Source organism: Helianthus annuus, chromosome 8 (assembly GCF_002127325.2).
Source record: "Helianthus annuus cultivar XRQ/B chromosome 8, HanXRQr2.0-SUNRISE, whole genome shotgun sequence".
Classification (NCBI taxonomy): domain Eukaryota; kingdom Viridiplantae; phylum Streptophyta; class Magnoliopsida; order Asterales; family Asteraceae; genus Helianthus; species Helianthus annuus.
The window spans coordinates 43,801,461-43,827,343 of record NC_035440.2 but is presented as its reverse complement, the minus strand read 5'-3'; the positions used below and the strand labels follow the sequence as shown (position 1 = coordinate 43,827,343).

Genomic DNA, 25,883 nt, shown 5'->3' with positions numbered 1-25,883 from the left:
TGGTCCGCTTTTAAGACACAATCTGGTCCGCTTTTAAGACAATAACTGGTCCGCTCGAACGACATAATCTAGTCCGCTTTTAAGACAAATTCTGGTCCGCTTTTACGGACAAATTCTGGTCCGCTTTTACGGACAAATTTTGGTCCGCTTTTACGGTCAATTCTGGTTCGCTTTTACGACACTTGACCAATTCTCTTTTGTGACAGCTACAGTTTCACTTTTGTGTTCAACAAAGACGTGCCGGAATAATTTGAAATATGGTGATGGTATTTGATGAACAAGAAAACTATTATTTTGAGAGATTTAATGATTGGCATCGAGGTTTTATGGATGACAGTTATAGAAATGTGAAAAATGATGGATGGGTCAAAAGATTTAAATATTTTGTGAGTTTGCAGAATGAAACTTTGGAAGAGTTAGAAAACCGATATGGAGTCTTACTTGAATACTTGAAAGAACATGAGATATTTCTATCAGATGGTGAAAAGATAGAAAAGTTTGCAGATGCATTACCTGTTGAATGGAGTGAATGTTTAGAAAATTTAAGGAAGGATTCCAATTTTTCAAAATTACATCTAAACAAATTTATCAGCAAACTTAAAACTCATGAAGTTGAAAGCAGAAAGAAAAGAAAAGATATGATTAAAGTGTTGGAAAATCATGTGTTGGGTTTGGGTTTAGATGTGATTGAGGAGATGATCAAAAGGATAGTTGAATGTGTTAGAGCAAAATATGTGATGAAATACGATTTTAAGAGAGGTTGTTATATGGATGTAAATGAAAATCCTCTTGATTTCGTTAAAATATTTTGTGCAGGTACAGTCAGGGCAAATGAAAAGGAAGCTTCAAGTGCTGAGGAATCTGCAAAGTTTGCGTTGTCAAATTGTGAAACAGTGTGCTCTAAGTGTGACAGCTTCAAGACTGACTATGACAAACTGTTGAAGAATGCGGAAAGTTTGACATCAAAAGTCAAGGAGTTGGAAGTTGAGAAGCAAACTGATGAAAAACAGATTCTGGTGTTGCAGGGAAATTGTGAGAAACTGAAAGCTGAAAATGACAAACTGTTGGATAATTTGAACAGTTTGACATCAGAAAACAAAGCTTTGAAAGAAAAAGAAAAGGAGTTTGAAAGCAAACAGAAATCTTCGGAAAATGAAGATTTCTGGATAAAACTTGAAAACAAAAATCTGAAAGCAAATGAAAAGAAATTTCAAGAACAGATAAAAGCTTTGGAAAATGAAAAGTCTGTTCTTGAAAACATGAAAATTGAAAATGAGAATACAATTGCTTCTCAGCTCAGTAAAATATCTCAGTTTGAAAATGAAGCTGAGAATTCTAGAAAGAAAATTGATGAGCTCGAAAAGAAATTGAAAGGTTTTGTGACATCATCCGAGTTTTTGAATATCCCCTGTCCAAAACCGATCAATTCTGTTCCAATAAGTGACGATGTCACAAACTTTGACAATGTCAAAGTTGAAGATTGCGATGAAAAATCTAATGATGTAAATGAAAAATTAGAAAAACAAAAATTGTTTTTAAAATTAAAAGAAAAATTTCAGAAAACTGTTCTACAATCGACTGAAAAAGGTGAATGTTCTAAACAAAGACCTTTGAAGAAGAAAGTGGAACAGAAACAAAAAGATAATAAAAGTTCATCAGATCGATCATCCAATCAAAATAAAAAATTACAAAAAGTAAAAAATGAAAACTCAAAAACTGTAGGTAATAAGTGGTGCAGGTCGGACCATAGTGCTCAAAAGCCAAATCCAGCAAACTTGAGGAAGGAATATCACCAAGCCAGACAATGTTATGATCTGAGCGTTTGGTGTGAAGGTGGTATACGGTACGATAACAGAGTGTGTTACCGATGCGGTTTTCAAGGACACATTGCTGTTAACTGCCGGAATTGGAGTTATGAGACCAGAAGATGCTACGATTGTCAGATCAAAGGTCATATTGCCAGAGATTGCCCAAGGAGATCAAATGAAAGATCGAGGGCTGTATATCAGAAAGTGGCAAGAATTCCAGTCAAGGTCAAACCCAAAGAACTGAAAGTTCAAGAACCAAAAGTTCAAAAACCAAAAGTTGAAGAACAGAAAGTTCAAGAGACGAAAGTGAAGCTTTCGCAAGGGCAGAAAGACAGACTGAGGAAAAAGAGGAAAATGGCGAGAGAGTATCTCGAGAAGATTTTGTCCTCGGGTTCACCGGACATATCAAATAAGAGTTCTGATGAATCAACTTCCTCGGCTGCAAAGTCAAGCAAGATGAATTCATCAGATACAAATCTGAGGACTAAAGAGGAAGTTGATTCATCTTGCTTGACTTTGCAGCCGAGGAAGTTGATTCATCAGAACTCTTATTCGATATGTCCGGTGAACCCGAGGACAAAATCTTCTCGAGATACTCTCTCGCCTTTTTCCTCTTTTTCCTCAGTCTGTCTTTATGCCCCTGCGAAAGCTTCACTTTCGTCTCTTGAACTTTCTGTTCTTAAACTTTTGGTTTTTGAACTTTTGGTTCTTGAACTTTCAGTTCTTTGGGTTTGACCTTGACTGGAATTCTTGCCACTTTCTGAGATACAGCCCTCGATCTTTCATTTGATCTCCTTGGGCAATCTCTGGCAATATGACCTTTGATCTGACAATCGTAGCATCTTCTGGTCTCATAACTCCAATTCCGGCAGTTAACAGCAATGTGTCCTTGAAAACCGCATCGGTAACACACTCTGTTATCGTACCGTATACCACCTTCACACCAAACGCTCAGATCATAGCATTGTCTGGCTTGGTGATATTCCTTCCTCAAGTTTGCTGGATTTGGCTTTTGAGCACTATGGTCCGACCTGCACCACTTATTACCTACAGTTTTTGAGTTTTCATTTTTTACTTTTTGTAATTTTTTATTTTGATTGGATGATCGATCTGATGAACTTTTATTATCTTTTTGTTTCTGTTCCACTTTCTTCTTCAAAGGTCTTTGTTTAGAACATTCACCTTTTTCAGTCGATTGTAGAACAGTTTTCTGAAATTTTTCTTTTAATTTTAAAAACAATTTTTGTTTTTCTAATTTTTCATTTACATCATCAGATTTTTCATCGCAAATGAACTTTGATCTGACAATCGTAGCATCTTCTGGTCTCATAACTCCAATTCCGGCAGTTAACAACAATGTGTCCTTGAAAACCGCATCGGTAACACACTCTGTTATCGTACCGTATACCACCTTCACACCAAACGCTCAAATCATAGCATTGTCTGGCTTGGTGATATTCCTTCCTCAAGTTTGCTGGATTTGGCTTTTGAGCACTATGGTCCGACCTGCACCACTTATTACCTACAGTTTTTGAGTTTTCATTTTTTACTTTTTGTAATTTTTTATTTTGATTGGATGATCGATCTGATGAACTTTTATTATCTTTTTGTTTCTGTTCCACTTTCTTCTTCAAAGGTCTTTGTTTAGAACATTCACCTTTTTCAGTCGATTGTAGAACAGTTTTCTGAAATTTTTCTTTTAATTTTAAAAACAATTTTTGTTTTTCTAATTTTTCGTTTACATCATCAGATTTTTCATCGCAATCTTCAACTTTGACATTGTCAAAGTTTGTGACATCGTCACTTATTGGAACAGAATTGATCGGTTTTGGACAGGGGATATTCAAAAACTCGGATGATGTCACAAAACCTTTCAATTTCTTTTCGAGCTCATCAATTTTCTTTCTAGAATTCTCAGCTTCATTTTCAAACTGAGATATTTTACTGAGCTGAGAAGCAATTGTATTCTCATTTTCAATTTTCATGTTTTCAAGAACAGACTTTTCATTTTCCAAAGCTTTTATCTGTTCTTGAAATTTCTTTTCATTTGCTTTCAGATTTTTGTTTTCAAGTTTTATCCAGAAATCTTCATTTTCCGAAGATTTCTGTTTGCTTTCAAACTCCTTTTCTTTTTCTTTCAAAGCTTTGTTTTCTGATGTCAAACTGTTCAAATTATCCAACAGTTTGTCATTTTCAGCTTTCAGTTTCTCACAATTTCCCTGCAACACCAGAATCTGTTTTTCATCAGTTTGCTTCTCAACTTCCAACTCCTTGACTTTTGATGTCAAACTTTCCGCATTCTTCAACAGTTTGTCATAGTCAGTCTTGAAGCTATCACACTTAGAGCACACTGTTTCACAATTTGACAACGCAAACTTTGCAGATTCCTCAGCACTTGAAGCTTCCTTTTCATTTGCCCTGACTGTACCTGCACAAAATATTTTAACGAAATCAAGAGGATTTTCATTTACATCCATATAACAACCTCTCTTAAAATCGTATTTCATCACATATTTTGCTCTAACACAATCAACTATCCTTTTGATCATCTCCTCAATCACATCTAAACCCAAACCCAACACATGATTTTCCAACACTTTAATCATATCTTTTCTTTTCTTTCTGCTTTCAACTTCATGAGTTTTAAGTTTGCTGATGAATTTGTTTAGATGTAATTTTGAAAAATTGGAATCCTTCCTTAAATTTTCTAAACATTCACTCCATTCAACAGGTAATGCATCTGCAAACTTTTCTATCTTTTCACCATCTGATAGAAATATCTCATGTTCTTTCAAGTATTCAAGTAAGACTCCATATCGGTTTTCTAACTCTTCCAAAGTTTCATTCTGCAAACTCACAAAATATTTAAATCTTTTGACCCATCCATCCTTTTTCACATTTCTATAACTGTCATCCATAAAACCTCGATGTCAATCATTAAATCTCTCAAAATAATAGTTTTCTTGTTTATCAAATACCATCGCCATATTTCAAATTATTCCGGCACGTCTTTGTTGAACACAAAAGTGAAACTGTAGCTGTCACAAAAGCGAATTGGTCAAGTGTTGTAAAAGCGAACCAGAATTGACCGTAAAAGCGGACCAGAATTTGTCCGTAAAAGCGGACCAGAATTTGTCCGTAAAAGCGGACCAGAATTTGTCTTAAAAGCGGACTAGATTATGTCGTTCGAGCGGACCAGTTATTGTCTTAAAAGCGGACCAGATTGTGTCTTAAAAGCGGACCAGATTGTGTCTTAAAAGCGGACCAGATTATGTCTATGCCGTAAAAGCGGACCTTATTCGGAACACATTTTGACCCATTTTTAGTCCGTATTTCAGTCCAAAACTTTCAAGGGTTTATCTTTGTTCAATAATACACAATCTGTGAACTTTTGGTCCAATTTTGTCCAGTAAAATTTCCTGAATTGATGAAAGAAGGTGTAGAAATCAGAATTTTGAGCGAAAATCGAGCTAAACGGTAAGAACTCTTCCTCCTGAGCTCTGATACCACTTGTAGGAACGTTTGAAGACCTGACGAGTCGATCAGAAGAGCACTTAGACAGAATCAGAGGCGGAATTCATTGATTCGGTCTTCGTAAAGCTTGATTTCACTATTTAACGTCTCGTTTATTGATCAATTGACAACTATACAAGTTCCGGAGACAAATTGGCAGGGCTTCGCCGTTACGTACAAGACTAACTGATCAGGTCCACTCCAACGACCTATATATAGACTATCTGGTTCGCTTTTATGTCATGACATAAAAGCGGACCTAACAGATTGACATAAAAGCGGACCTATCAAGTGACACAAAAGCGGACCTCACCTTTGACATAAAAGCGGACCTAACTAAACTTATGTGTTTCTTGATTTCCGTTCACTCTATAATCAGCCCTAACCTAAGACTCGAACTAAGATGTAGTCGACAGACAACTGCACCAACATAAGATTCTTCAGATCCGTGATAACTTGATCAAGGCGAGGAGCAGACAAAAGAGCTATGCTGATGTTAGGCGTAAGCCTCTGGAAATTTGATGTTGGTGACCGAGTTCTTCTCAAGGTATCTCCCTGGAAGGGAGTGGTTCGTTTTGGTAAGAAGGGAAAGCTCGCTCCTCGCTATGTGGGTCCTTTCAAGATACTCGAAAGGATCGGCAAGGTGGCGTACAGACTCAACCTGCCGCAGGAACTAAGTAATGTGCATCCAGTGTTCCACGTATCTAATCTACGTAAATGCCTAGCCGACGAGGAACTGCAGGTTCCCCTCAAAGACTTGCAAATAAACGAAGTTGTACACTTCGTGGAGAAACCGGTCGAAATCGTGGATCAAAGTGTCAAGCGATTGAGGTGCAGCAAAATTCCCATCGTTAAGGTTCGAAGGGAAGGAAAGCGTGGCGCCGAATTCACTTGGGAATTGAAAAGTGAGATGAAGGCCAAGTATCCGTAGCTCTTCGAGTAGTCTTCCTCTAAGATTTCGGGGATGAAATCCCCTAAAGGAGGGGAGACTGTAACGCCCTGCGACCCTAAACTTTAGGCTTTTGGCAAGTTTAGTCCCTAGACTTTGCCTATTGTCAAGCTTTAGTCCTTAATCTATGTAATATTGATACTTTTAATACTTGTGAAACTTTGTGAGTATATATGATGCTAAGATCTTGATTCTTGGTACTCAAACTATGATTCTTGATGCTTAACTCTAGATTCTTGATACTTAATACTTGGAAACTATGATTCTATGAGACTTGATTCTTTCCTCTTGATTCTTGATACTTAATTGGTGCTTGACTCTTGAGACTCGTGAAACTTGATTCTTGGTTGAACGAGAGACTGGAGTCTTGTCACTGGCGGAATCTATTAAACTTGGAAACTTTTGGTGTTTATGATGTAATCTAGTTATGTGATACTTTTAACAACTAATACGCAACGCAACGCTTAATCTAACGCGTAAAACGAATCAAAGACGGGGACGCGGGAAGGATAGGATTGACCAAGTGGCAATCCGATTGGATGACCATCCGATCGGATAGCCATCCGATCGGATGACCAACCGATCGGATGGCCACTCGATCGACCTGCCATCCGATCTGCTGCACACCGCCCTAGTCATTCTCCCACACTATAAATAGGCCTGTCACATCAGTCCTTCACTGATGTGATAGCTTCACTCGACTCAGACGCACGCACACCACATTTCTTTGATTTCCCGGTGATTCCGGTACGTTTTACACTCGATTCTTGTACTTTCCTGGTCTACACTTCATTCTCTACGTGATTCTCTTTTGAAATCACACTTTTCACCGTGAAATCTCTTAGATCTGAGTTCTTAAGGATGATGTCATCATGGTGGTTTGTACAAACTACTATATGATGTCATTCCTGGTAAAATCTAGCTCAGATCTGAGGAATTCCTTGTGTTTTTCACCGAATTTGTAGGACCGGTTTTAGACTCCGAAACGATTGCGAACCGAACGTGTGATGTGCAGAATCCGTACACGAACATGACCTAAACACAAGAACGTACAAATAAAGTGATTCTATTGAAAGATATGACGAGTACAATCGCCGTGAATCACCTATGAAGACTTTCTCTCTCTAGACTTTCTCTCTCTAAGCTTAGCTCTCCAAAATGTCAAAATGAGCAAAAGTCCTAATTCTAAAGTCTAAAGCTCTATTTATAGGCACAAGGTTATAAGGGATTTCTCATTATTTACAAGATTGCCACATTGCCCTTTTAACTACATCATGTAACATAAAGTCTAGATCTCTTCTATTTCTGCTACGGTTTTGATTGACGGAGGCGATAGACATAATGCACTAACATAATTTAAGCTAGATCTAGGATTTTTCATAACAAAACTTAAGTTACCTTCATCTTTTCTTCGATCTCTCACTTTAAATGATGGAATCCGGGTCTAAACGGACTTTAGACTTGATGGATGGTCTGGAGTTGGTTTGGAAACGGATTGTTTCCAGAGAAGACGACCATAGTACGGATTTTGACATAAACCCGTTATAAATAGACGACTGAACGGACAGGGGTGATTCCCACCCGATCAAAATGGCTGCATGTTGATGAGTTTACCATTGTCTCAGTACGTACCGTGCCGTTGTCGTTAATCTAGAAACTTAGAAACTTTACAAAATTATAGACGAGACAAGGACCACTCGATCGAGTGGCAATCCGATCGGATAGCCATCCGATCGAACAGCCACCCGATCAGGTGGCACTTGTCTTACACCCCTTTTAACACTTAGAAACTTTTTCAGAAACTTGAAGCTTTGGAACCTTTGATCGAATGGCAATCCGATCGGATAGCCATCCGATCGAGCAGCCATCCGATCAAAGCAACCAAGACACTTAGTTACAATTACAATTGAATCGAGTGGCAATCCGATCGGATAGCCATCCGATCGGGTAGCCATCTGTTACCTCACAAATTGTGACCTCCATCGACTAGAAATCCGATCGGATGACCATCCGATCAGACAACCATCCGATCCAGTGACTGATCCGACACTTTGTGCAATCTCGTTATTCTATCCGACTCTTATCTATTGTAATCTAATCAGACTAATTCTAAAAGAGCTCCCTTTGATCCAATAACGGTCTTAACTATTAAGCAATCACTGTGAGTATACTCGATCCCTTTTTGTTTTAAACTTTGGGATGTAACATGTCTTCTATAAACTCCGAAACTTGATACTTTTGAATCTAAACTCTATCCTATGTGTACATGAAACTTGTGATTCTTGATTCTTGATTCTTTGTGCTATGTGACGTTTAATCTAGAGGTGTGTAGTTCCGCCTTAACAATAGTAGCGCTATAGGAGATGCACCTCCCCATTATTCTCGGGGGTATTGTTAGGAGGATTCTAGTTTACCTTGAGTCTTGCGTAAACACTAAAGCATCGGGATACTTGGGCTATCACTGGTTGGACTGCGACACTAGCACGCCTGAAACTACTTTTTTACTTACATTGTAGATATGAGTTGTTTTAATCTATTGCTCTATGTACTCAAACTTGTATACTCGTCGGTACATTTTTGTACTGACTCTATGTTAATACATGTTGCAGGTTGATAGGATGCTATGAATCAAGAAAATGCTAGGATGCTACCTAGAAACACATCTTAGTTAAATTTAGAAACTTTGAAACTATTTTGGACGATTGTAACTGATATTTTGCGTGTTTGATGCATTTAGACACTTTGTTATGAAATCTTGATTAATATCTATCGAAACTTTTAATGTTATGGAATCTCATGAGCAAATCTGAACGCTTAGTGCTCGCACCCCGACGTTTCCGCCATCGGTTGGGGTGTGACAGATTGGTATCAGAGCCATAACTATAGGGAATTAGGATGAGTAGGGATACTTGCCCTAGTCTATAGTTCTAGGAATCTTGACTCTTATTTGTTGTTTAAGACTTATGCATTCTACCATATCTGCTTCCTAGCAGCACAGTTCTTTGTAAAACTTACATGCCTTTCCTAAGGCTGATACAATATACACTTGATACTTCGTAGACACTGTTAATCAGTGTTTGCATTTTGCACGAGACTTTCCCTCAAGTCAGGAGTGACATCTGAACCTTGATGGAAAATCTCCATATTAGTCTAGTAGGTCTTGTCTGCGGATAATATTTTCTTAAGATAATATTTCTCCATTTAGTTGCAAAACGCCAAAAAAATACTACAAAAAGTTATTGCTTACAAAACGCCAAAAATAATAAAAAATAGTTTTCCTGTTTAATATTTTCTCTGTTATTGTATTTTGTCATCATGGTCTACATAACGCCATTTAAAAAAATGCCGAACTTGGAAGATGGGACGTCTATCACCCTAGAACTGGTAAAACTGAACAAAGTAGTAAATACACACGGTAACTGAAAAAGACGGTTACTTTATTACTATCATTTATTATAATAAAAATCCCGCCTAAACTACGCGCTAAAAACCTCTTATAAGAGAGAGGTCTCTACACAGTGAATTGATCACACCCAGAAAACAAATGCCATGTTCCCTATAAACCACTCACTTTAAATGCCAAAAAATAGTTAAAAAAACCACAGATGGCAAAGCTTTCACTGAATGGATTGTTCTCTGAGGTGGGTATCTCTATAAGCTTTTCCTGAATGAGATGGACAAATATTCAAGAAAAAGAGACTGAAGACAGTGATATGTCATCATGTGAGCTTTGTTCTTGATGACTATATGCATGGCATGAAGGGATCAATACCAGTGTAAAATGATATTTTGGACTCCATTATTATAAATAGCATTAAGGCAGGAGTTGATCTTCAATGACATGCCACCAAACAAGAATATCACACCAAAAAACAGGATGCCACTAACAAGCTTCATCTAAAAAGACGGACGTTATGTAGGAAAGTTGGCATCTAGCTAAGGTATTCAAAGGTTCAAAACGCCAAAACAAATTCAAGAAGAAGAGGCTGATGACAGTGAAGATTTGGATGAGAAATTAGATTACCATTTTTAATTTTTTTTCATTTTATATTGTTTTGTTATCTAATTGCCTGTTGTTTGTTATCTAATTCTCTACTAATAAAATGCATTATTATATAAAATGTCAAAAACTACAAACACCAAAACGCTAATAGTATGAAAACTGTGAGAACGGATGCTGACAAAGCACCTTGTCAATGTATTAAACGCCAAAAAAATTGACTAAACGCCATAAAAAACATTTGGTCTTATTGTAATCTTATGAAAATATTAATGAATCGTAATGAATTATTAACAACGCCACAAATGCCAAAATAATTAACCAGGGAAACGCTATAACGCCAAAAAAATTATCTATGTGACACAAAAACAAATAATTCAAACGTGACAGATCTAAGAAACAATAAAATGCCAATTAGTTAATGAATATAATTAATGCCAAAATAATCTTAGACGCCAAAAATGAAGTAGCATGTTACGCAAAATTGGGAAATAAAAGAAGATTGAAAAGACAAAAAAACCCTCACGCCCTGATCATATCCCGCGCCACGTGTTGGCCCAGGATGCGTTCTCACCGTTCTCACACTTTAGGGCGTTTTCTCCTGATTTCTCCCATATATATATATATATATATATATATATATATATATATATATATATATATATATATATATATATATATATATATATATATATATATATATATATATATATATATATATATATGTGGAAGGTTCTATGCAGAACACTAAATATTGTGAGAACATGCCAAACAAAATGAATCACTCATTTTTTTCAATCCTAAAAACCTAAAAAGTAGATGAAAATATTATAAATATAAGATTTATTGTTTCTCACACTAGAATTTAAAACAAAATATGAAAAATCTTCAGTTTTTAAATAACCTACACACATGTAGGTTATGTGTAGGTTAAATTACCTACATCTATGTAGGCTATGTGTAGGGAAAATATATGATTTTTTATGTATATATAATACACATATGAATGTAAGAAACATAAAATTTAAGAAATATGAACCATGAATCCCAAAACTTAGTGATTTAGAGTTCTTCTTTTTGTTTTCGCAATAATTAGTGTTCTTGCAATATATATATATATATATATATATATATATATATATATATATATATATATATACACTCACACACACATACATAGAGAGAGGGGGTATGTCTAAGTTGAGATGCAGGTAGTACAAATATGTCACCACCACCATCAAATTTTCAGTTAAGTATGTTTGCTAGTCTCATTGATTTGTTTGCTTGAAGGCTAGCCCTGGTAAAGGAGAAGGTGCAGGGTTTCAAATGTGGAAGATGATTGAAGTTTTGAGGGTTGTTGAAGAATGGAGGGGAGAAGTAAAGACAAATATGTGTTGACTTGTGGTTAATAAAAAAGACTTTGGTTTTAGTAGTTATTTTTTATGTTTATTTATTTAGGTGTAAAAAGACATAAATGCCCTCACATGATAATCATGTGATATGACTTAACTGAAAATTTTAACCAGGTTTGGGGCTAAAGGACATAGAGTGTAATGGATTTTACAAATAAAGGATTGTGAGTGTAATTATTGAAGTTAAAGGGCGTCCATTGCAATCTGATACAAATATAAAGGTCGAAAAGTGTAATTTACCCTAGTCCCATTTTGGATAGTTATACTTTCAGTGGAAATATAGTTTCCTACATTCGTAGATTTACCATATGTTTGTGTGACAACTACACCTTAGGGAACAGGGTCGTAATGAGCTTTATTCTCAAAAGGTGTTTGTAAAAGTACTCGAAATAGAACAAGGTCTTATTATCACAAGAAATGAACATTAGACTAAAGAACTTTCAAACCATTAATAACCTTAAATGTAAATTTTACAACGGCTTCAACAACTACAACTATAGAGAAGGTTTTTTATTTATTTATTTATTTATTTATTTTTGAAAAGCAGCACTTCATTAAAAACGAACCTACTAGCAAGACCCTAGAGGATTAAACAACTACAAGGAAAGAAAAATACTACATCAAGACATAAAATCAAACTAACCTCAGGAACTAGGATCCAAGCCTACAATGGAAGCCCGGTTCCTCAACCAAAGATACCCCAAAGCCTTTACCTTCTCCAAGATAGCTCCCGCCACGGGTTTTTCATTATTGAATATAAGATTGTTTCGAGCATGCCAAATCACCTGGCAGGAAATAAGAAAAATAACTTGCAACACTTTTTATCCTTATTGGAACTCGCCATAAACTCATGCCAGCGTAGGATTTCCAAAACATGAAAATTGAACGAAGGAGGAATATGACACCAAGAGGCGATGGATGACCAGAGTTCACACGCAAAGGGACAACTGAAAAGAGATGGTCCGCTGACTCCTCAGAAGTTTCACAAATGGGACAGACAACCGAAGGTATGTCAATGTTCCTAGCTAGAAGCGCAACTCTCGCAGGAAGATGATCAATTGAAGCCCTTCATCCAAACATAATAACCTTAATCGGAACCCACATATTCCACTTTAAACGAAGCTTAGCGAAGGCAACCCATGGACGTGGAAGAGACTTCTAGCCGACTTTACCAAAAAACCATTAGATGGATCCAATTTCCAATCCCAAGAGTTCCCCGTGTTACTAAGTGTGACATCATACAAAAGAGAAACGCAATCCACAAGTTCATTCACTTCATCATGATGACTCGGTGATCTCTTCCAACCCCAATCAATTAATCGATACATTACCATTACTTTGATGCAACTGCTCAGAAACCATCGCCTTTTTGCTGGTATCTAACTCATAAAGGTTTAGAAATAAAGACTTTAATGGAGCGAAGCCTGTCCACATATCCTACCAAAACAAAATATGTAACCCATTTCCCAACTTGCATGTAAAAAGCTCATCCAAAGAAATGCTTAACTTAGAGAAAGACGTATCCAAAAAAAAGCAATCTACTTCGACACTCCCTAAGCTGAAGTATTGACAGAAACCCTGAGAAACAACTCTAGGATTTGCATAACCTTGCATCACAAGCGATTAGACTCATGTTTAAGTAGTCATTGCTATTTCGATAAAAGAATAAGATTAAATTCATGGAGAGGGGCGAGACCCAAACCGCCCAAGTGCTTCGATCGGCTAACCTTAGACCATGTCACCCAATGAACACAATTTTTTCCATACTTACTACCGCACAAAAACTTCTTTCTAAGCCCAATCAATTTATAAATAGTCCTTTTAGGAGCTAGATAAATAGAGAAATAATAGACCGTAGTAACTCTAAGAACAAATAAAATATATTTTGTTGTAAAACAACGACCTACTAGCCTAATAGCAAACAATAAGAGAAAGAGATGTAGGGAGAAAAAGACTAATATTTCATTGATAGATATGTCTATAATACAAGATATACAATGGTATATATAGGAGATGTAACTTGGAGAATAAGCCTAATCTATTTTAGGTGTTGATAACTATAATAAATAATAATAATAATAATATATTTATAAAACTCCCCCTTGGTTATCAACTTCTTATGCTTGGAGATACTGCCTCGTTAAAAACCTTGCCAGAAAAACCCAGTGGGACAAAACCATAGCTAAGGGAAAAAGAGTGCAACCTGTAATGCATATTTTCTCCCCCTAATACATCTAGATCAGGTTTGTTGCCTCATTAAAAACCTTACTAAGAAAACCCAAATGGGACAAAACTTAGTAAGGGAAAAAGAGTGCAACTTGAATAAGTCTCCCCCTCATTTTAACATGTCTCCTTTAAGTGACATGTGTCCATCTTCCTTGAAAGTTGATCAAATATTTTGTAGTCAATGATTTGTCGCTCGATCCCTTAATTTGCAATCATTTATGTTGAGCAATGTTGTATAATCTTCTAACGAGACTTTAGGTGCCTCCTTTCAAGAAATATCAACGAGACTTTAGGTGCCTCCTTTCAAGAAATATCATATGTCCACGATTGTCTTTTGTTACATTCCTGCATCTACAAGACTAACCAAGCTTGTTTTGATGGGTTAGTAAATTGTAATCAAATATCGTTTATACCTGAAATATTTCTTTGAACTCGTTCCAATGTCTCTTTGCTTGACAAAGGTTATATCATGACAGTAAGCTCAAGTGAAAAATATTATAACCATACAGAGCTAGCAAAACATATTAATGCACATATGCATTTTGTGACAACTGTCAGATTTGCTTGTATCCGTACGTTTAATTAATATTGATCTATGCTTAATGACTGTACTTAATTACAACTATATATTTTATTGCTTACTGATTTCTGTTACATACATACACATGCATCACATTCATACTGTCACTCCATTTACTACACACAAAACTATAGTGACAAACTGGATGCACGAAAGCACAGTTAGCACAGTGAGCGGATAACCCAGCAAACATGCTGACATTGCCAGCACTAGACAGACATTGTCTCTGAGGCCAGTATGAGCCGGGAATAGATTACTACACTAGTAGGGAGTGTAGGGAGATGAGGATCCTAAAACTGAATCACTAGGTGATAAGTTATAGTGACCGGAAGTGCCTAAAACATACTTAAAATGCAAAATTCTGCACTTTATACAAAAATTCAGCATTTAACATAACTAGTAAAGTGCAAAAACTTGGTAAAATAATACTAGACACTTTCCAAAGTGTCGGGAATTTATTGTGTCACTAAAAACACTATAAAAGACGCTTTAAAGCTTTACTTGACACTTTAACGGATCAATATCCAACTGAATAACCGGACTTTACCCGGAACATAAAAATATTGTCAATAACATTGTTTGTACTTTTCTGAGCTAGTTAGGGTCCCCGAACACCCTAACACCCTTTATATTACACTACACATTAATAGCCTAACTAAAATCCTAACTAAACTAACTATATTTTAACTATCACATTACAAACCAACCATTACCCCCCCCCCTTGCGAACCGATTCCCATGAGTGGGGACACACCCCACAATTCTTTGTGTTGATGCATGGGATGTCTGTTGACTACGTCTACATGAAGTCTTAGGTCAAGATAGGTCAACAGAGGGTCTAGATAGTCATAATTAGGTTTAATGATGTAGATTCGCTTTTATGTACAGTTTGTATATATGTCCGCTCATAGGATTGTATTAGGTTCGCTTATAGTGTCAAATTAGATAGGTTCGCTCATGAGGAAGTGTAACAGGTTCGCTTATGTGTCAGGTCATTTGGAGCGAACCACTGATGTCTATATATAGGGAGTCATTTGAGCGGATCTCAGTAGTCTTGTATGTGCTTTTGGAACGGAACTCTGTCAAAATTGTCTCAGAAAGCAATAAAAGCATTGGAATTGAAAGGACAAGCTGTGTAACTTCATATATACTGATTCCGCCTTTATATACGAAGATGAACTACCTTGACTGACTTTTTAGGGTCAAACAACGGTCCAACAAGTGGTATCAGAGCTGGGACGAGGAGTTCATACTACTACAGCTTGAACTGAGGAGTTCATACTCCTCAGTTCATGAGGTGTTCATAGTATATTTTGGAGGTTCTAGAGAGAGAAAGTCTCTCTACGGGATTCACGGCTTTGTACACGACATCATATCAATAGAATCACGTTATTAGTACGTTATTGTGTGTTCGGTCACGCATGTTCACGGATTCCGCACGTCGAACGTTCGTTACATAATCGAACGGTATCGAAACCGGTCCTACAAGTGGTATCAGAGCTAGGAGCTCGATTGCATGATCAAACGCATTGATTCGTACCAGATTTCAGCCAATTCAGATCCGAATTTCATCATTTCTTCATCTTCACCTATTTTTCATGTTTTTTTTCTGAAAAACGTCAAATTGAACGGGTTTTCACGGTCCAAATCGTCTGAATTTTGGATATATTGTGCGAATATACCTGATCTACAACCCTACCAAGTTTCAGATCGAAACTCCAAACCGTTTAGGAGAAATCGAGGTTTTTCGGTTCGTTTTTGCGTCAATATTCAGGTCCGCTCGTATAAACATTGATAGGTTCGCTTATTGTAGCTGTTGTGGTTCGCTCATAGGGTAAAGATTAGTAGGTTCGCTTATTTGTTCAACAGGTTCGCTCATATTGGTCACAATATTAGGTTCGCTTATAGTGTCAAATTAGATAGGTTCGCTCATGAGGAAGTGTAACAGGTTCGCTTATGTGTCAGGTCATTTGGAGCGAACCACTGATGTCTATATATAGGGAGTCATTTGAGCGGATCTCAGTACTCTTGTATGTGCTTTTGGAACGGAACTCTGTCAAAATTGTCTCAGAAAGCAATAAAAAGCATTGGAATTGAAAAGACAAGCTGTGAAACTTCATATATACTGATTCCGCCTTTATATACGAAGATGAACTACCTTGACTGACTTTTTAGGGTCAAACAACGGTCCAACAAGTGGTATCAGAGCTGGGACGAGGAGTTCATACTACTACAGCTTGAATCTGCAGAAATCTCTCTTTTCTACTCACTTTCTCTCATACTTTTTCGGTTTACAGTGGTTCCTACGGTTGAAATTGTCTGAAAATGGAATATAACGTGTAAAACATACTAATAACAAACCCTAGAAAGTTTCAGGTTAAAACTCGGAGTAAAAATGGTTAAAATTGGGTAAAAACCTAGATTCGCTTTTTCGAACTATCGAGAGATTTGCTTTTTTAGACATAAGTGTTTAGGTTCGCTCGAAATTCACAACAGGTTCGCTTGAAATAATCTAAGTGGTTCGCTTTTTCAGACATTTTTACTGAAAGATTCGCTCGAACGGACACATTCAGGTCCGCTCGAACGTACTTGTCTGGTCCGCTTATTTGTTAAAGTGCTAGATTCGCTCATCCAGTTCGCTTATATGTACAGTTTCTGGTCCCCTCGAACGAACAATCGCTGGTTCGCTCGAACATACATTACCTGGTTCGCTCGAAGTAATATTGTTTGGTTCGCTTATTTGGTTCGCTCGAACAGATTCGCTTATCTGATCAATACAAATTTGCTTATCTGTCAATCACACAAATAGATCCGCTTTTGTGTCCTGTTTTTTCAAAAATTTCGAAAATTTTTCTAAGTGTTGGTTGATTTTGCAGGTACTGTTCAAAATGGATGATATTTTCTTGAATCCTTTCAGCGACATGTATGCATTCACAGGAAGTTCCGGAAACAATGATACGTCTTCGAGCAATACGAATGAGAGTCCACCAAAAGAGAAAAAGAAAGAAGCTTAGGAGTCGGAGACTGCATTTGGTACATTCAACAAACCTCCGAAGCTGATGGCTATAGAAGGCTATAGTAGGTGGTCTACAAAATTCGAAGACTGGCTGATGGCATTCGCATTTGCAAGCTGGAAAAGTATGAAAAATGGTTATGCAAATGGAAAGAAGAATGGTGAAGCATTGAGATCAGCTGAAGAGATTGAAGGATTTGTAGCCGAGCAAAAGTGTGTGGCATTACTGTTTCGGTCAGTGCGGGAAGACATCATTTTGTTGATAGACTACTCCAATGCAAAAGATTTATGGGAAAAACTCAAGAAGAAGTGTCTAGGAAGTAAAGAGATTGTAAAAAATAAAACGAAACTGCTTAGAAAAGAGTTCGACATGTTTGGTTGTCTTAAAAATGAATCGGTTTGCAAAATGATTGAAAGGTTTGGTCATCTGAAGTTGGAGCTTGCACGACATAAGATCACGTATTTTGATGAAGAACTTGTTGACAAACTGTTCGATTCATTACCAGATGAAGTGGATTTGAGATATTACGCACTGATGTTGAAGAACACTATTGCTCCTGAAGATTTAACTCTAGATTTGGTGATTGAGAGACTTGAAAGTCATGAGCTAGAACTGAAGAAAACATACAAAGTCAATCACTCATCTTATCAGCAAAACCTGGATTTGTACTATCCGAAAAGCTTGATGCCGAAAGCTACTTCTCCAAAAACTGCATTTTCTGCTGAGAATGTTTCTTCAGCAAGCAAAGAAAGTCAAAGCAGTCCAAGCAGTGGAAGCCACAGTGGTTATCACAGTGGATCTATGTCTTCTGCAAATCGTTCTGATGCGAAGTTTTCTTGCAACATCGCGATAGATTTGAAGAACGCACAGAATTTTGATGAGGAGTCGGCTAAGCAACAGATGGTTTTCTTGGCATCTGTGTTGGAATCATATGAAGGGTTGGTGGCTGGTAAGATCGGGAATACAAATCTGACGAAAGAAGATTACGATCAGATAGACCCCGAAGAAATGGAGCTGATTGACATTCGTTGGGCGATGGCAAGTGCAGTTCGACGTGCACAACGCTTCATGGAGATTACTGGGAGAAAGACGATCGGCGGTCCGTCTACGAAGTTGGGATTCGATAAGTCAAAGGTGACATGTTTTAAATGTAAGCAGAAGGGTCACTTCAAGCGGGAATGCAGAAATGCATATGCCGATGAGTCAGAAAATCCGTTTCGAGATGATTACTACAAAAAGGCAATCTATCATCAGAATAAATCCGAGCCGCCTAGATTAAAGCAGACTGAAGACAACAGAGACAAATCGAGGGCTCTCGCTGTGATTTACGATGATGAGGGGTACGATTGCAGTAAGGAAGTTCTACCGGAAGAAGATGAGGTGGGTTACGCATTCATGGCAAGCAACGATGATCCGATTCCGTGGAAAGATGATCGTACTGACAACAGAAGTACTGTTATCGAAAAAAGATTGCTGAAAACAGAATCTTGAGGATCTCTCGCATTTATCTAGAAGCAAGAAGAGAAAATAGATGGGATCCGGACAGAGAATGCTACCTTGATGCGTATGGAAATATTGCGATTGATGACAGCACACTCGATATGGAAGCCATCATCAAGGAGATAAAAGAAGATGATGAGTACTGGCAGCACAAGTGGTGGGGAACGCCAACAGAGAAGATGATTGAAGAAGAAAAAGAAAAAGAGAGAAAGGAGAAAGAGGAGAAAGAGGAGAAAGAGAAGAAAGAAAAAGAAGAGTTCGAAAAAGCAAAGCAGGTTGATACTGGTATTATCGATACTACGCAGGAGTTGACAGCAGAGAACCTGGGAAAGATGGCTGACAAAGTGCTGGCCGCGAAAGCACTTGAGGTAGACTCTAATTCTGTGACTGAGTCAAAGGGCCAGGTTGTCACACCCCCAAAATCCACCGGCGGAGTACTACCGCTTGGAGCAGTGACTGACCAGGATCCAGCCACCAATCATACTGAACAAGCATATAAGTAGTTATAAAATTCTAACCAATACAATTGGTGTTCAAACAAAACATAGTTTAAGTTGTAAGCGGAAGCATAAGTTTTAAAAACCAAAACATAAGTTCGAATGTTTCCAAGTTTAACATGGCACGCAGCTATCCATGTCCCACAACGACTCTCCTCCGTGCAAGCCCCAGCTAAGTACCTATGGTCCTGCAAAGCATGTAGTAACGAGTCAACAACAAGTTGAGTGAGTTCACAGTTGGGTGTTCGTTTTAGTTTGTTTCGAAAACAGTTTCCTTTATCTGGCATCCTGCCGTGGGGGTTACCCCATAGATGAAAACGTGACTTGTTTATTCCCGGTTACTCTGGCATTCCAGCCGTGGGGGCTACCCCGTGTTAGTTATCTGGCATTTCGGCCGTGGGGGCTACCCCATGTATACACTAGACTCGTTACCATATCGACTGCTGACTGTAGTCATGTTTGTGTGCCCTGAAACTGTCAATGTCTATCATCATTGACGTGCCCCAGATCTATTAGTTCACGCCCGTCCTCTGCGGCACGGTGTGAGGTTTGTCAGACCTAAATAGCGCTATCTAACTAATGACCCGCTCGCCATTGGCCCGGCGATTAAGTCGATATAAAAGGAGGGACTTCGTGATAGAGCTTTGGTCTAGTACGAGTTATCTGTCCGTGAGGACGAGGAATTACATTCCTGAACCATTGCTGTCCTACCCAAGGAGGACGAGGAATCTACGTTCCTTAACCCCATTCCCAACCCAGGGAATCCCATGCTTTGTAGAGGGTGTGAACTCACCTTGGTTTGCTCGGCAGATACACAGAAAAGTCAATCAAGTTGTAAGTGGTCAACTACGTCCTAACATAGATACCATTCAAGTCAGGTATGTATCCAAGTAGTGCACGTATGTTCTACACGTATTGTACACAAGTAACAATCATGGCATACATATCTAGTATGGCAGTTCAACAACAGTTTGTAACAAGTTCCACAGTAACACTCATGTAATAACCAAAGTCTAAGTGTGACCCAAACAGTTGGTCTCGTAATAGCACGCAGGCCCAAAACAAGCACTCAACAGTAACACAAGAAGCCCATAAGTCGGGCCCAAATACCCAAGCCCGTAGCAGTGTGGAAGTCCAATTAGTGTGTTCATGTATATGGTCTCGAGTCGAGACTGTGCGGTCTCTAGTCGAGACTGTGCGGTCTCGAGTGTAGCTTACAAGATCTCGAGTCGCAACCGAGGTGGTTTCGGGTCATGCATGTATTGGTCTCGAGTCGCAACCGGACTCGCAAGCATGGTCTCGGGTCATGATGTTTGTGTGATGGTCATGTGTGGTCTCGAGTCGAGACTAGGGGTTCTCGACTCGCAACCTGTGTCGCAATCTATGTTCTCGAGTTATCATGCTTATGGTCTCGAGTCGGAACCAGGGTTCTCGACCCCCCAGCAACTGCTGATTCTGCACAGTTGTACTGTCCAATGGAAATTTGATTTCATGCAACAATTGTGTACTATCCATTTAAACATGTTTTCTTGTCTAACAATTAACCACAATGGATCAAACATAGCAATTTCAAATATCCAAATCATATTCAACAAGTTCTTCACATATTCATCATGTTCATCAAATATTCATAATACAAACAACCCTTATTCAAACACATTTTGCATTTTTCGGGCAAGAGTTATAATACCTAAACTAGATATCATGCTCATATTGCAAACAAAACAACTATTCTAAAATCCTCATGAATCGGATTATCATTCTTTCATCCCACAATATCTATACTTTTACTAAAGAAGTCTTGTTCATCATCAATGTTGTAACTAAGCATGTATTGTCTAACCATCAAGAACTCATTAAACATCTTTGTCATATTCAAACAATGGTCATGGTGCATTTTTCAATTATAAACATCATTTAGCAACAGCTAACCATCTTTTATCACACAACACCTTCATCATAGATTAAACAACAATCAAGCAAACACATATTATCATACAACCTCATTACACATCATCAATCATCCGAAATACAATACATAGCATGAATCACTAACCGGTTCAAGTATGGGTTCGAAGGTGTGAAGTTGTAGCGAATGAAGCTTCCAAATAGGTGTGTGTGAGCCGATCCGAGGGTCCTAACTCGCCGGTTAGAATCCGAGAATTAGGGAGTGTGTTTGTGTTTCTAGGATTTTAGTGAGAGAGAAAGTAGGAGAGTGTGTGTGAGAGTGAGTGTTGTCATGGCCCCCGACCCAGTTTGACCCGTTCCGGGAGCCGCGGGACAGAAAATCCCGTGGTATTTATTTTTAAATCGGAAGTCTTAACAGGATCGTTTTAAACTTGAAAATTTTGCCCGAGTATTATTTATTTACATTTAGGATCAACCCCGTAAATATCATAATTTCATTATTTTACAAACATGTTTATTTATTTTATTTGAGCCACCACTTCAAGCTTGATAGTGCTCCGTAGCACGTGTACTTAATTCAATAGGTCACCTGAAACATGTTGTAAAAAGGTTTTGTCAACGGGGAAATACTGAGTGAATCATTCATTTTGATAAAAATGACACATAGTTATAAATTACAGCATAAGAGCGATTACTATGGCAGTATCTTAATTAATATCTGGTCTTGCCACCCGTGTGACGATGGTCATACCACTATTGGGTCCAGTCACCCAATTAGTGACGTTTTGTCACAGTTAGGTCTTATTAGCCTAACCCATGTTAGGGCTTATTGCCTAACCGTGAGAAATTAGTAATGTGCACAATACCCCACTAACCAGCGGTTAAGATAACCACGACTTAATCCCTGTAATTATAACACTTTGAAAATAATTTGAGGTATTGTAATACTTACTCACAAACGGTGAGAAAACAATTTAAAAAGAAGAATGACTCACATTGCAGATTTAACGGGCAAGGTATAAGCCTACTGATTAGCCTTGATTTAACCTAATTTAATAATAATGCATACACAACAGGTTAGTAACTAATTCAGCAGTTACGTCAATTCACGAGATTAAACCTTCACAGCGATTAATCAGTGCAATACTCGATAATTCAATCGGAATCACAACGAATAACAGAGCATAGTCCGAATTCGAACAGCACTCTAATATTCAAGTCGAAATCATGACGAATAATCAAAGTACAAGCTCAATTGAGCAGCACCTGGACTATCGTTGGATAGTTATAATCGATCGGACGTTGAATCGTAATAGCGATCGAGTTATTACCCTGATTGCGGCAGCACTTCGTGAATCGTGTGTGTTTTTGTAGTAAATAGTGTATAACTTCGTCTATGAAGTGAATTTCTTCGTCGAATTAACACCAAAATGCAAGTGCCAGACCCCTCTATTTATACCCAAAATTTGACCCTGTCGCGTAGCGCGAGGGGTATCACTATAGGCGTCGCGCTACGCTAGTGGTAACCTATGTTACGCGAAATTTGTCCCTGTCGCGTAGCGCTAGGGGTACCCCCCATGGGCGTCGCGCTACGCGAGTGGTAACCTATTTTCTATAGGTAGCTTCGTGTCTAAGTAGCTTAGCTGAGTCGATAAAATTGTGAAATTCAAAACGGCCAGCAAGTTATTTAGATAATCGTAACTAGGGTTTTGCCCCCCCTGAGTTTTAGGGGCCCTGATCCTGATTCTGATTCTGATTGTTCTGGAAATTTTAGGGTTTGCGTAGAATCACTTGGGTGTTTCAATTAGGGTTTTCTTAATAGCTAATTACCATCCTAATTATGGATTTTAGTGACAGTTGTTACATCCTCCCCACCTTAAGAAAAATCTCGTCCTCGAGATTTACTGAAATAGATGAGGGTGCTTTCTCTTCATCTTTGATTCCAGTTCCAAAGTGTACTCTGGTCCTCTCCTGGATTCCTATTTGACTTTTACTAGCACTAGTTGTTTGTGTTTGAGAAACTTAATCTTCCGATCTTCTATTTGTAGGGGTTTCTCTATGAACTTAAATTTCTTGTTTACCTCTACATCTTGAAGAGGTACTACCAGGGATTTGTTAGATAAACATTACTTAAGTTTGGATACATGAAACATATCATGTACTCCAGTTAATTCTTCTGGTAGTCATAAATGACACGTAACTGGTCCTATTTGTTGCGTTACCGGTAATGGTCCTACGTATCTTAGACTTAGCTTCTTAAATTCCTTTCCAAGGAAATACTTTCAATGGCATTTTGTCTCCAACTCGAACTTCTACAGCTCTTGTTTATTTATTTGTATATTCTTCTAACCGTCTTCAGTCTTTTCTTCGTGATACTGAATATCACAGGTGTAGTTACTGAGGATTTCCTTATCCTCATGTTTAATTTTTTTTGCTCCAATATATATCTTAAATTCTTATGATCCATATGGATAGTAAACTTACTTAGATAATGTTTCCTAATCTTAAGGGTAACTTGTGGTTTCTAATTTTTTAAGCTTACAAGGGGTAAGGCTTTCTTCGTGCTTTTGCAATTGCCTTGATGCATACACAATTACCTTTTTGTGTTGCATTACCATACATCCAATTTCTAATTTTGAAGTATCACCGTATACCTTTAAAATCTTCTGTTCTTTCTGGTAAGGCTAGGATTGGAATATTTGTTAATTTATGCTAGAGGCTTCTTTTTTTTTTAAGTTCTTATTTAGAATTAACTGTTTTAGCTTAGTTAAGGATATATCTATCTAAGAGAATTTCTTAATAACTGCCTATAGTATCTGGCTAAATTTACAAGATTCCTAATTTCCATTTAAGGATTGCGAAATCTTCCATTTTAGTGATTTGCTGCTATCTTAGCAGGATCTAAGTGAATACCTTCATGATTCATCATGTGACCTTACGTAATTTATTTCCTGTAATCCTAAATACTTCTCCGGCGGGTGCCTGGATTTTCTATAAAGTTCTTATTAGAGAAAATTTGAGCAGGGTTGGTTACTACTCAATCTATTCCTAACACAACATCAAACTCGGCTAATTTCATAGGAATTAGATTGGCGAAAAATTCTATGACCTGAGAGTTCTATATTTTTCTTCTTGCCTATTTCGTCTGTAAAGATTTGCCTAAGTTTGATTAATGATAGGTTAAGAGTTTGACAGAATGAAGTATTTATAAAACCTTGGTTTGCACCAGAGTTAAATAATACTCGTACCAACTATGATGTCAGGAATGAGTTCAGCTTCCTGAGTAGTTAATTGAAAAGCTCTTGCGTTTTTCTTGGTAGTCCCTTCTGCCGGTTTCGTCTTTTCGTTTGCTGAATTGCCTAATTTCGGGCAGCTTGTTCTGAAGTGTCCGGGTTCTCCGCAATTGTAGCAAGTAATTGCCTTCTTTTTCCTGCAATCTTCTTCTCGATGTCCTGGAATTTTGCAAAAATTGCAGCATCCTTTGCATTTTCCAAAATGCTTTCCTTTGCAGATATCGCAAAATGGAATAGTGGAAAATCGCCCGTTTTCTCTTTTCTTACTATTACCTATATGAAATTCTTGGGAAATTTTCTGGGCTAAATCCTTCCTCCTATTTTCTTCCCGTGTGCGTACCACTCCGTCAGTTAGAGTGTTAGCTAATTCTACCGCATCGTCAATCGTGCGGGGTCTCGCAGCTTTGACAATGTCACGAATCTCACTAATCAAACCCCAGATATAGCGAGAGATAAGTACCGGTTCCGGCGAAGCCAGAGTAGGTACAATTCTGGCATACTCAAAGAATTTTGAAGTATACCCTCGGCAATCTACATCTACCATTCGGTGGCTTAAAAACTTATTCGCCATTTGCTCTTTTTCATATTCGGGACAGAATTTCCTTTCTATTAATCTCTTAAATTCTTCCCACCCCATGGCATAGGCTACGTCACTTCCTTTGGCTTGTAACACTGTATTCCACCATTCTAACGCTTCTTCCTTGAAAAGGTGTGAAGCGTACATAACCTTATCTTCCTCAACACATTTACTTATTCTGATCACTGCCTCGGTTTTCTCTAACCAACGCAGTGCCGCAGTTGCCCCTTCATTGCCTGCGAATTCTACAGGTTTACAGGCAAGAAACTCTTTATAAGTGCAACCAGGCGTTGCAGCTTTCCTTTTCTTAGGGAGCGGAGCTTGTCGCGGTTCTTTATCATGATTAACATGATCATTGCCTCCGTTTACGCTATTACTGAAATTATCTTCAGAAATACGTTTGCTAGGAATAATTTGCTGTGGTTCTACGGGATTTTTAACAGCAGTGACAATTGCTGGAATAGCGTTGGCTATCCCCTGAGCAATCATTGTTGGAATAGTATTGGCTATCCCTTGAGCAACGATATTTTCTATATCCTGCCTAGTCATATATTGACCCCCTGATTGTTGCTCGGATTGATTATCCTCATTAACTGGTTCATTATT

General features: G+C 37.9%; 1 protein-coding gene across 1 annotated transcript in view; it reads left to right on the top strand.

Moving 5' to 3' along the window:
* LOC110869950 overlaps nt 1–18,993 on the top strand; it is a 33,319-nt gene extending 14,326 nt beyond the window's left edge. The window contains exons 3-5 of the mRNA XM_022119150.1: nt 399–759; nt 817–1,016; nt 18,757–18,993. Coding sequence (XP_021974842.1) covers nt 399–759; nt 817–1,016; nt 18,757–18,993 — 798 coding nt within the window. The remainder of the gene's footprint in view (nt 1–398; nt 760–816; nt 1,017–18,756) is intronic.
* Nucleotides 18,994–25,883: the final 6,890 nt, after the last annotated feature.